This window comes from Salvelinus alpinus, chromosome 10, assembly GCF_045679555.1.
Source record: "Salvelinus alpinus chromosome 10, SLU_Salpinus.1, whole genome shotgun sequence".
Taxonomy (NCBI): Eukaryota; Metazoa; Chordata; class Actinopteri; order Salmoniformes; family Salmonidae; genus Salvelinus; species Salvelinus alpinus.
In genome coordinates, this window is record NC_092095.1 from 56764738 (window position 1) to 56778086 (window position 13349).

The 13349-nt window shown below is 46.5% G+C and overlaps 1 protein-coding gene across 3 annotated transcripts in view; it reads right to left on the reverse strand.

Moving 5' to 3' along the window:
- LOC139532353 (fibronectin type III domain-containing protein 3B-like) overlaps window positions 1-13349 on the reverse strand; it is a 121427-nt gene that overhangs the window by 62936 nt on the left and 45142 nt on the right. For all 3 annotated transcript variants that reach the window (XM_071329820.1, XM_071329821.1, XM_071329819.1), the window contains 2 exons: window positions 3907-3983; window positions 416-644 (listed from right to left, as the gene is read on the reverse strand). In XM_071329820.1, coding sequence (XP_071185921.1) covers window positions 416-644; window positions 3907-3983 — 306 coding nt within the window. The remainder of the gene's footprint in view (window positions 1-415; window positions 645-3906; window positions 3984-13349) is intronic.

A 13349-nucleotide genomic window follows, 5' to 3' on the forward strand; every position in this document is an offset into this window, starting at 1 on the left:
GAGAAGGTCTGTATGGAGGAGTGGGCCAAAATCCCTGCTGCAGTGTGTGCAAATCTGGTCAAGAACTACAGGAAACGTATGATCTCTGTAATTGCAAACAAAGGTTTCTGTACCAAATATTAAGTTCTGCTTTTCTGATGTATCAAATACTTATGTCATGCAATAAAATGCAAATTAATTACTTAAAAATCATACAATGTGATTTTCTGGATTTTTGTTTTAGATTCCGTCTCTCACAGTTGAAGTGTACTACCTATGATAAAAATTACAGACCTCTACATGCTTTGTAAGTAGGAAAACCTGCAAAATCGGCAGTGTATCAAATACTTGTTCTCCCCATTGTATATCTGTAGTATAGGCTACAGTATCTCATATGCCCATATACATGTCTTAGACTGGGCTGTGGGTATCTTACCTTCTCCATATATGGGCGGGAGGTGGTGTTGGTAGTACTGGTGGGGGGGCAGGTCTCCAGGACTCACAGGGGGATAGAAGGAGTGAGAGTTGGGGATAAAGTGGGGGTGGGTGAGGTACGGAGGGAGGTGGTGTGTGGGGGAGAGAGCGGGGGAGTACGAGGGGGGATAACATTCAGGAGACTGCGGGGTGACGACCACCCGACGCACTCCTGTGTTGTCTTCTAACACCTGGGGGAAGGAGAGGGGAGAGGAGGGAGGAGAGGGGAGGGGAGAGGAGGAAGGAGAGGGGGAGGGAGGAGAGGGGGAGGGAGGAGAGGGGGAGGGAGGAGAGGCGAGGGGAGAGGAGGGAGGAGAAGGGAGGAGAGGGGAGGGGAGAGGGGGAGGGGAGGAGACGCGAGGGGAGAGGAGAGGAGGGAGGAGAGGGGGAGGGAGGAGAGGGGGAGGGAGAGGAGGTTAGAAGAGGGGGAGGGGAGGAGACGCGAGGGGAGAGGAGGGAGGAGAGGGGGAGGGAGGAGAGGGGGAGGGGACGCGAGGGGAGAGGAGGGAGGAGAGGGGGAGGGGAGGAGACGCGAGGGGAGAGGAGGGAGGAGAGGAGGAATTCTTAGCATTACTGGAGAATTCCACAATAGAACACATCCAATAACACTCCACAAACACTGGACTCAATTCAATCCAACCCACACTGGAGTGTTCACACAGTAGCCTTCCCCATGGTCAAATAACATGGCAGCTTGTGTAAACCCACCATCCCCACCAGGTAGTAGATTCCCCTCACAGGAAACTACAGTTGACAGATTAAGAGGAGTGTGTGGGGGGGCAGTAGTTTGTAAACCAATACACTAAATTAAATTGCTATGGGTTTGATCAAACTCCAGTTTAAGACTTTGGCTGTACACACATGCATGCACACACACACACACACACACACACACATTCCACCAATTCAGACAGTCTCTCACGCACACATTCCATTCCATTCACAAACATTCCAATCAGTAAGCAAACACACACTCCCCCGTGAGAGTTGCTTCCAAGTGCTGCAGCAGCACAATAACACACACACGCACCACACAAACACCACACACACACACACACACACTACACACACACACACACACACACACACACACTACACACACACACACTACACACACACACACAGGCAGCGAGAGAGAGAGAGAGGAGAAAAGATAGCAGACCACTCTCCCTGACTCCCCCCTCCGACCTCCACATCCTCTATACAAAACACACTTACCATTCCTGAAAAACATACATGTTTATGTGACAACAAGGCCAAAGTCCCACCAGAAACTAGTTGGCAGAGGATCCCCCTCTCTCTCCTTCCATCTCTCTCTCTCCTTCCATCTCTCTCTCTCCTTCCATCCCTCTCTCTCCTTCCATCTCTCTCTCTCCTTCCATCTCTCTCTCTCCTTCCATCCCTCTCTCTCCTTCCATCCCTCTCTCTCCTTCCATCTCTCTCTCTCCTTCCATCCCTCTCTCTCCTTCCATCTCTCTCTCTCTCTCCTTCCATCTCTCTCTCTCTCTCCTTCCATCTCTCTCTCTCTCTCCTTCCATCTCTCTCTCTCCTTCCATCTCTCTCTCTCTCTCCTTCCATCTCTCTCTCTCCTTCCATCTCTCTCTCTCTCTCCTTCCATCTCTCTCTCTCTCTCCTTCCATCTCTCTCTCTCTCTCCTTCCATCTCTCTCTCTCTCTCCTTCCATCTCTCTCTCTCTCTCCTTCCATCTCTCTCTCTCTCTCCTTCCATCTCTCTCTCTCTCTCCTTCCATCTCTCTCTCTCCTTCCATCTCTCTCTCTCTCTCCTTCCATCTCTCTCTCTCTCTCCTTCCATCTATCTCTCTCTCTCCTTCTATCTCTCTCTCTCCTTCCATCTCTCTCTCTCCTTCCATCTCTCTCTCTCTCCTTCCATCTCTCTCTCTCTCCTTCCATCTCTCTCTCTCCTTCCATCTCTCTCTCTCCTTCCATCTCTCTCTCTCCTTCCATCTCTCTCTCTCCTTCCATCTCTCTCTCTCCTTCCATCCTCTCTCTCTCTCCTTCCATCTCTCTCTCTCTCCTTCCATCTCTCTCTCTCTCTCCTTCCATCTCTCTCTCTCTCTCCTTCCATCTCTCTCTCTCCTTCCATCTCTCTCTCTCTCTCCTTCCATCTCTCTCTCTCTCTCTCCTTCCATCTCTCTCTCTCTCTCTCTCCTTCCATCTCTCTCTCTCTCTCCTTCCATCTCTCTCTCTCTCTCCTTCCATCTCTCTCTCTCTCTCCTTCCATCTCTCTCTCTCCTTCCATCTCTCTCTCTCTCTCCTTCCATCTCTCTCTCTCTCTCCTTCCATCTCTCTCTCTCCTTCCATCTCTCTCTCTCTCTCCTTCCATCTCTCTCTCTCTCTCCTTCCATCTCTCTCTCTCCTTCCATCTCTCTCTCTCCTTCCATCTCTCTCTCTCCTTTCATCTCTCTCTCTCTCTCCTTCCATCTCTCTCTCTCCTTCCATCTCTCTCTCTCCTTCCATCTCTCTCTCTCCTTCCATCTCTCTCTCTCCTTCCATCTCTCTCTCCACCTATCCTTCTCTCTCCTCTCTATGTGGGTGTTTATGTAATGTAACGGCGACACTTTTCCCCGCTCTCAGTTGGCTAAGTGGCCTCCCCCCAACACACACATTCAATGGCCTCGCTGCTATCACCCCCCCCTCCCCCCAACACACACATTCAATGGCCTCGCTGCTATCACCCCCCCCCCTCCCCCCAACACACACAGTCAATGGCCTCGCTGCTATCACCCCCCCTCCCCCCAACACACACAGTCAATGGCCTGGCTGCTATCACCCCCCCTCCTCCTCCCCCCATCACACACAGTCAATGGCCTCGCTGCGATCACCCCCCCTCCCCCCAACACACACAGTCAATGGCCTTGCTGCTATCACCCCCCCTCCTCCCCCCAACACACACAGTCAATGGCCTCGCTGCTATCACCCTCCCTCCTCCTCCCCCCAACACACACAGTCAATGGCCTTGCTGCTATCACCCCCCCTCCTCCTCCCCCCAACACACACAGTCAATGGCCTCGCTGCTATCACCCCCCCTCCTCCTCCCCCCAACACACACAGTCAATGGCCTCGCTGCTATCACCCCCCCTCAACACACACAGTCAATGGCCTCGCTGCTATCACCCCCCCTCCTCCTCCCCCCAACACACACAGTCAATGGCCTCGCTGCTTTCACCCCCCCCCCCCTCCTCCTCCCCCCAACACACACAGTCAATGGCCTCGCTGCTTTCACCCCCCCCCCCCTCCAACACACACAGTCAATGGCCTCGCTGCTTTCACCCCCCCCCCCCCCCCTCCTCCTCCCCCCAACACACACAGTCAATGGCCTCGCTGCTATCACCCCCCTCCCCCCAACAACGTACCCTGCAATAATCAACACATTCCTGTCTGCTCTGGGCGGCTTCAGTTGAGGGCAAGTTTATCACACACAAACACAGCTTACCTGGGAGATGTATCCTGGGGGGACGTGGATGGGGGGGATTGATCCATTGGGAGACATCATTGGGACCTCAGCAGGACCTGCATGAAATATACACACTGTCAGTCACTGTAACACAAACAACAGCAGGTAAAAACCTTATGGAGGAAAATCCACTTATTTTTGTGTTTACTTTTCCACTGTGATCTCTCTCCTCCCCCCTCCCTCTGGTAAAGTCATTGGTATCCCGTAGACTGCTGTAGGCATGTCTGGGTTCATTGTAAATCATACTACACACACACACACACACACACACACACACACACACACACACACACACACACACACACACACACACACACACACACACACACACACACACAGTAGATGAGAAGTACAGTGAGAGACTCCTTTTTGCCCCCTCTCTGACCTCCCTTCTCCCCTCCTCCCCCTCTTCTTTTCTGGGGAATATGAAGCTGTTCATTGAGCATAACATATGAAAACACAAACATACACTCACACACCAACACACACACATGCGCACAAACGTATTCATACACATTTGCACACACACACACACACAAATGCACACCCACTTGGCAAACAGACATGTGTTCAGACAGTCTCTGCAGCCTCTGTGCTCGTCGCTCAGCAAACAGCAGCTTTCCACCACTTAAACACACACAGCACAGAGTGTTCCCATCCGTGGCCCCCTAGACACAAGCATGCACACATGCAAACAACCACAGAGGGTAGAATATGGCTCTTTAGTGTACAATCATTTTGGAGTAACTCTGGGAACAAGTTCCTATTTATTTTTGGTCTGTAATGAATTAAACAACCCAGATGTGAAATCTACAACAGCCAAGCTAAAGGTAGAAGCAAGCACAAACAGGTAACTGACAAAATAAAGGAACACCAACATAAAGTGTCTTAATAGGGCTTTGGGGCACCACGAGACAGAACAGCTTCAATACACCTTGGCATAGATTTTACAAGTGTCTGGAACTCTATTGGAGGGATGCGACACCATTCTTCCATGAGAAATTCCATCATTTGGTGTTTTGTTGATGGTGGTGGAGAACACTATCTCAGGCACCGCTCCAGAATCTCCCATAAGTGTTCAATTGAGTTGAGATCTGGTGACTGAGACGGCCATGGCATATGGTTTACATCGTTTTCATGCTCATCAAACCATTCCGTGACCACTTGTGCCCTTTGGAGAGGGGCATTGTCATCCTGTGGGCCACAGCCATGGTAGCCATAACAACGGCCAAAATAATGGCCTACCCAACATTTTTTACCCTAAGCATGATGGGATGTTAATTGCTTAATTAACTCAGGAACCACACCTGTGTGGAAGCGCATGCTTTCAATATATTCAAAAATATAAACGCAACATGCACCAATTTCAACGTTTTTACTGAGTTACAGTTCATTGTAAAGATGACGTTTTACAGGCTCCTAACCAATTGTGCTCTTTTGTTAGTTTTATTGCGTTGTTTGAAACGTATTTTGTACATAATGTTGCTGCTACCGTCTCTTATGACCGAAAATAACATGGACATCAGAACAGCGATTACCCACCACGAACTGGAAGAAGCTTTTTCCTTTAACGAGAAGGATATACTGCTCTCCCGGGAACAGGCCCAGATCCCTGTCATTTGCGTGAAGATAAAACGGAGGAAAAGAGGACGCAGATCGGGCTGCCTTTTGAGAATCCGTAGGTGAGCGAGTAAACTCCCATTGCCTTCCGTCCTACTTGCTAACATGCAAATCATTGGAAAATAAAATTGATGACCTACGATTACGATTATCCTACCAACAGGACATTAAGAACTGCAATATCTTATGTTTCACCGAGTCGTGGCTGAACCACCACACGGATAATATAGAGCTGGCGGGATTTTCCATGCACCGGCAGAACAGAGAAGCTACATCTGGTAAGAGGAGGGTTGGGGGTGTGTTTCTTTTTGTCAATAACAGCTGGTGCGCAATGTCTAATATTAAAGAAGTCTTGAGGTATTGCTCGCCCGAGGTAGAGTACCTTATGATAAGCTGTAGACCACACTATCTACCAAGAGAGTTCTCATCTATATTATTCGAAGCCGTCTATTTACCACCACAGACAGATGCTGGCACTAAGACCGCACTCAACCAACTCTATAAGGCCATAAGCAAATAGGAAAATGCTCTTCCAGAAGTGGCGCTCCTAGTGGCCGGGGACTTTAATGCAGGGAAACTTAAATCAGTTTTACCAAATTTTTACCAGCATGTCACATGTGCAACCAGAGGGAAAGACCACCTTTACTCCACACACAGACATGCATACAAAGCTCTCCCCGCCCTACATTTAGCAAATCTGACCATAATTCTATCCTCCTGATTACTGCTTACAAGCAAAAACTAAAGCAGGAAGTACCAGTGACTCGCTCAATACGGAAGTGGTCAGATGACGCGGATGCTACGCTACAGGACTGTTTTGCTAGCACAGACTGGAATATGTTCCGGGATTCATCCAATGGCATTGAGGAGTATACCACCTCAGTCATCGACTTCATCAATAAGTGCATCTACGACGTCGTCCCCACAGTGACTGTACGTACATATTCCAACCAAAAGCCATGGATTACAGGCAACATCCGCATCGAGCTAAAGGCTAGAGCTGCCGCTTTCAAGGAGCGAGACACTAATCCGGACGCTTATAAGAAATCCCGCTATGCCCTCAGACGAACCTTCAAACAAGCAAAGCATCAATACAGGATTAAGATTGAATCCTACTACACCGGCTCTGACGCTCGTCGGATGTTGCAGGGCTTGAAAACTATTACGGACGACAAAGGGAAAACCACACACGAACTGCCCAGTGACGCGAGTCTACCAGATGAGCTAAATGCCTTTTATGCTCCCTTCGAGGCAAGCAACACTGAAGCATGCACAAGCTGTTTTGGATGAGTGTGTGATAACACTCTCGGTAGCCGATGTGAGCAAGACCTTTAAACAATTTAACATTCACAAAGCCGCGGGGCCAGATGGATTACCAGAATGTGTACTCAAAGCATGCGCGGATCAACTGGCAAGTGTCTTCACTGACATTTTCAACCTCTCCCTGACTGAGTCTGTAATACCTACATGTTTCAAGCAGACCACCATAGTACCTGTGCCCAAGGAAGCGAAGGTAACCTGCCTAAATGATTACCGCCCCGTAGCACTCACGTCGGTAGGCATGAAGTGCTTTGAAAGGCTGGTCATGGCTCACATCAACAGCATCCTCCCGGATACCCTAGACCCACTCCAATTCGCATACCGCCCCAAGATCCACAGATGACGCAATCTCAATCGCACTCCACACTGCCCTTTCCCACCTGGACAAAAGGAACACCTATGTGAGAATGTTGTTCATTGACTACAGCTCAGCGTTCAACACCGTAGTGCCCATGAAGCTCATCACTAAGCTAAGAACCCTGGGACTAAACACCTCCCTCTGCAAATGGATCCTGGACTTCCTACAGGTGGTAAGGGTAGGCAGCAACACGTCTGCTACGCTGATCCTCAACACTTGGGCCCCTCAGGCGTGTACACTTGGGCCCCTCAGGGGTGTACACTTGGACCCCTCCTGTACTCCCTGTTGACCCACGACTGCGTGGCCAAACACGACTCCAACACCATCATTAAGTTTGCTGACGACACAACAGTGGTAGGCCTGATCACCGACAACGATGAGACAGCCTATAGGGAGGAGGTCAGAGACCTGGCAGTGTGGTGCCAGGACAACAACCTCTCCCTCAATGTGAGCAAGACAAAGGAGCTGTCAGAGACCTGGCAGTGTGGTGCCAGGACAACAACCTCTCCCTCAATGTGAGCAAGACAAAGGAGCTGATCGTGGCCTACAGGAAAAGGCGGGAACTGGAACACACTGTCATACACGTTGATCCAGAGAATCGCAAACATGCTCAATGAATGACATGGCTGGTGAATATACAGGCTGAGACATTTTCAGCTTCCAGGAGTTGTGTCCAGATCCTTGCGACATGGGGCTGTGCATTATCATGCTGAAACATGAGGTGATGGCCGTGGATGAGTGGCACAACAAAGCCTCAGGATCTCATCAGGATATCTCTGTGCATTCAAATAGCCATCAGTAAAATGCAATTGTGTTCTTTGTCCGTAGCTTATGCCTGCCCATACCATAACCCCACGCCCACCATGGGTCACTCTGTTCTCAACGTTGACATCAGCAAACCGCTCGCCAACACAACGTCATACACGTGGTCTGTAGTTGTGAGGCTGCTTGGACATACTGTCAAATTCTCTAAAACAACGTTGGAGGAGGCTTATGGTCAAGAAATGAACATTCATATCTCTGGCAACAGCTCTGGTGGACATTCCTGCAGTCAGCATGCCAATTGCACGCTCCCTCAAAACTTCAGATATCTGAGGCATTGTGTTGTGTGACAAAACACAGTGGTGGTCTTTTATTGTCCCCAGCACAAGGTGCACCTGTGTAATGATCATGCTGTTTAATCAGCTTCTTGATATGCCACACCTGTCAGGTGAATGGATTATCTTGGCAAAGGAAAAATGCTCACTAACAGGGACGTAAACACATTTGTGCACAACATTGGAGAGAAATAAGCTTTTTGTACATATGGAACATTTCTGGGGTCTTTTATTTCAGCTCATGAAACATGTTGCGTTTATATTTTTGTTCAGTGTAGTTTGTATCCCTCATTTACTCAAGTGTTTCCATTCTTTTTGGCAGTTACCTTTACCTCTGTAGAGGGCATTATCCTTTTAAATGGTTAAAAACAAAAGCAAAAATGATCAAATCAAAGTAACAATTTAGTTGGTAGTGTTAATTCTCAAATATATTACGATCAGTTGGTGTCAAATATGTACTAGCTTTAACTGCTCGCTCTATTTCTCTCCTCCCCTCTTCTCTCCTCCCTTCCGTCAGATGTCAGAGATGAGGTCATTTCCTGCCTCAAATATATGGCATCACCACCCAGACAGGAAGAAGTGATCTAGAATATAATCTGTCACCTCTACATTGATAGGGGAAACAAGTGTTTCCCCTATCAACCACATCGCAACCGCTACATTATCTGGCTTGGAGCAACACACGGAATGACAGAACAGAGAGAACCCCCCCCCACACACACACAGACAAACTACAGGAGATCAGTTCTCTCCGTGTCCATTGACTAATTAAACAGAATCTCATCTTCAAAATAATTAAGCATCATCCTTTCCCCACTACCACATGGAATACACTCAAAACTGTAGGAGACACACTCACACACTCTCACACACACACACACTAACATTCTCATACAGAACAACAGGAGATGATGCAACATTTCATCAGATGTTTCTCATGATACAGCTGTCTAGAACAGCTGCTGCAGGGCCCCAGAGGTGCACGCACACACACACACACACACACACACACACACACACACACACACACACACACACACACACACACACACACACACACACACACACACACTGTAATTGACTGTGTTCCATTATTGCGTTTAATGTTGTTGTGATGATGTTGTTGTGATTACGCTATGCCTAAACTAGGTGATAGGCGATTGATTGCTTTGTCCTGTTAAGAGTTAGGCCATTTCAATCAAACCCGAATTGCCTTTCAAAACATGCAAACAAACAGCAAACATCCCATTATTTATTGGCAACTACAGTAGTTGGGATCTTAAAGGATGGGAGTGGCTTTGTGTCAGGTTTAATCCATCAGAATTCAATCACTTTTTGACAGCATCCCTTTGATTTGAACGAAACCTTCCATACATATTCGGCCACTATAGAAGTGCTCAGAAAGTGACTTTTTGGATCTGAATGTCAAAACATTTAATAGATAAAGGTGCTCAAAGTTGACCTATGTTGCATACCCCACCATACCATGACACATCCATTTCTTCATCACTGGCAAAGATAAACGGTTGAGATGGATGTCATTTAAAAGCGTACAAACAGGGTTGTCAAACTATTCCATCATTTCATGAACCATGCTACAGACACGCCCCCGTTATGACAGTCACAAGTGTGCATCTGGCACTGAAGGAGGAAGTGTCATGGTGCGTTCGCAACCAAGATGGAAGTGGTAATTTACCACATACGACTGGGAAAAATACGCACCTCAAACTGGTAATTACTAGTGGGAAACATCTCTATCATCCTGAGCACCTACTTCGCACACATGGTGACCTCTGACGTCACCTATACTAAGGAAATGGCCTCTTTAACAGCGTTTTCAGCAGTTGAATGCAATAACATGTATTTATAAAAAGCAATCTATGATATCTGTACTTTTAGTTTGTGGTTTACGCAGCTTGTTGGCCAATAGCCAAACAGCGTTTCTCAACGAGTTCAAAAGAGATGAATGCATCCAACTGGTATTTATGACTTCACAACTGGTATATTCCCACCTCCCACATGGTTACAAATGTAGCATGGGAGTGGAAACTTGAGGCCCAACATAACAATCCTGTGACAACAGACAATGGTGTTGGAGGGCAAGTAGAAGGCACTCTTTCCTCTGGTCTAAAAAAAGGTATCCCAATGCCCCAGGGCTCCCAAAGCCTCAGGGCAGTGATTGGGGACATTGCCCTGTGTAGGATGCCATCTTTCGGATGGGACGTTAACTTCTTAGCGCTTTTTATTTTTTTTAAATAACGTGCCCAACGTAAACGGACATTTTCTCTGGCCCAGATCGTAGAATATGCATATAATTTACAGATTAGGATAGAAAACACTCCAAAGTTTCCAAAACTGTCAAAATATTGTCTGTGAGTATAACAATACTTATTCTGCAAGCGAAAACCTGAGAAAATGTAACCCGGAAGTGATATATAAAAAAGATAAATCTGTGTTCCCTGGCCCGTCTATCCTTAATTTAAAGGGGTATCAACCAGATTCATTTTCCAATGGCTTCCTCAGGCTGTGACCAGGCTTTAGACATAGTTTCAGGCTTTTATTTTGAAAAATTAGCGAGTTTTTTCAAAAGTAGTCAGGTGTCCTCTGAATATTTCCTGCGCACGAGAGAGGGGCACTCCATTTTCCTTTTTTCTCTTAATGAATAGGTTATGGTCCGGGTGAAATATTATCGATTATGTTTGTTAAAAACAACCTGAGGATTGATTATAAAAAACATTTGCATGTTTCTACGACCATTACGGATACTTTTTGGAATTTGTCGAACGGAACACGGCTTTGATTTTCTGAACATAATGCGCAACCCAAATGGCGTTTTTTTGTGATAAAAGTAATATTTATCGAACAAAAATAACATTTGTTGTGTAACTGGGAGTCTCGTGAGTGGAAACATCCGAAGATTATCAAAGGTAAGCGATTAATTTCATTGCTTTTCTGACTTTCGTGACCAAGCTAACCAAGCTAATATAAGGCTAGCTGTTGTAGCATTGAAAGCTACACTCACAAAAGCTTGGATTTCTTTCCCTGTAAAGTATATTTTCAAAATCTGACACGATAGGTGGATTAACAACAAGCTAAGCTGTGTTTTGGTATATTTCACTTGTGATTGCATGATTATAAATATTTTTTGTAATATTTTTTAATCTGATACGTTTGGAAATTTTCATCTTCCTTTCAGGACCGGAACGAGGCTGTAGTTTTCTCAGCATAACGCACAACCCAAATGGCGTTTTTTTGTTATAAAAGTAATATTTATCGAACAAAAATAACATTTATTGTGTAACTGGGAGTCTCGTGAGTGCAAACATCCGAAGATTATCTAAGGTAAGCGATTAATTTTATTGCTTTTCTGACTTTCGTGACCATGCTAATTTGGGGCTAGCTGTTGTAGCATTGAAAGCTACACTCACAAAAGCTTGGATTTCTTTCACTGTAAAATATATTTTCAAAATCTGACACGATAGGTGGATTAACAACAAGCTAAGCTGTGTTTTGGTATATTTCACTTGTGATTGCATGATTATAAATATTTTTAGTAATATTTTTGCATTTGGCGCCCTGCAATTCTAGCGGTTGTTTAGGAAAGGGATCCCGTAAAAGGGATCCGTAGCGCAGAGAAGTTAAAAGTGTGTCCTTACTCCGTGGTCACTATAGATCCCATGGCACTTATTGTAAGAGTAGTGGTGGTAACTAGGGAGGCACAATATGTCAGTGAGCATATCGGAATCGGAAGATATTAGCTAAAAATGCCAACATCGGCATCGGCCCAATGTCTAGTGTAATGCCGATGTGCAAAACCAATGTCAAAGCAGACATGCATAGCTATATAACGTAGGTAGATGACGTAATGACGCCACGAAAAATACAGCGCTACACAGAACAAAAGCAGAAAAATACTAAGCGCACACTTCCAACAACTAAACAAGTCCAAGTCCAGCAGTCATTTGAAAGAGCAAGACAATGTCAGCGAGACAACTCAAACGGCGAGATAATAGAATTCATTGCCCTTGACAATCAACCGTTCTCTGTCGTGGATGACAGCTAACTCAGCCGCACCTCGAGCCCCGGTACACACTACCAAGTAGGCGCTATTTTTCAGATGTTGCCCTACCGGAGTTCCACAGCATTGTTGAAACGCACATCCATGAGCTACTTGCTATGGGCGTCACTGCTATTAGCTTCACGACTGACATTTGGACCAGCGATGTCAGCCCCATGAGCATGCTGAGTCTGACAGCACAGTGGGTCGACGAGGATTTCGTACTGAGGAAAGCCGCATGCTCAAAAATGTGCTGGTTCTCATACCGCTGCTGCCATTTCAATGGCATCTGAGAACATTTTAAAACCTTGAAACATGAACACACTTCTAGCACTATTTAAACAACTGACTCGAAAAACAAGCTCATCAACTCTGTCTGCAGCAGACGTGATACCCTCTGTCATGGCATTGAAGCGCCTGCTCAACAAAACTGCCCACACAGACCGTGGGGTTAAAACTTACAAAAGTACTCGAGGCTGTGAACAAGCGATTCGGTGGCATTCTTTCTGAGCCTCTTTACTGTGTCGCTACCATGCTTGATGCTAGGTACAAGGATCGCTACTTCGATGCAGACAAGAAACAGGGTTGACGTGAAATGTTACATACACAGCTGGACAAGATGGAAACGGACACAGTGACAGTGCACACCGAGGAAGAGAGGCCACAGACAGAGCTGAAACTTCACTGCTTGACTTGTATGATGAAATCCTGGTTGAGAATTAAACGACTACACAAATCAACAACGAAACAGCACAGCAAGTAAGTGAAATAAATAGGTTTTGATTACGTTTCACTGGTAATGGGGACATATGTAAATGCCAACCAAATTACTTTTTGGTGAGTGTGGTGTGTGTATGTAACCTTCATTTAACTAGGCAAGTCAGTTAAGAACCAAATCTTATTTACAATGACGGCCTAACCCGGACGACGCTGGGCCAATTGTGCGCCGCCCTATGTGACTCCCAATCAA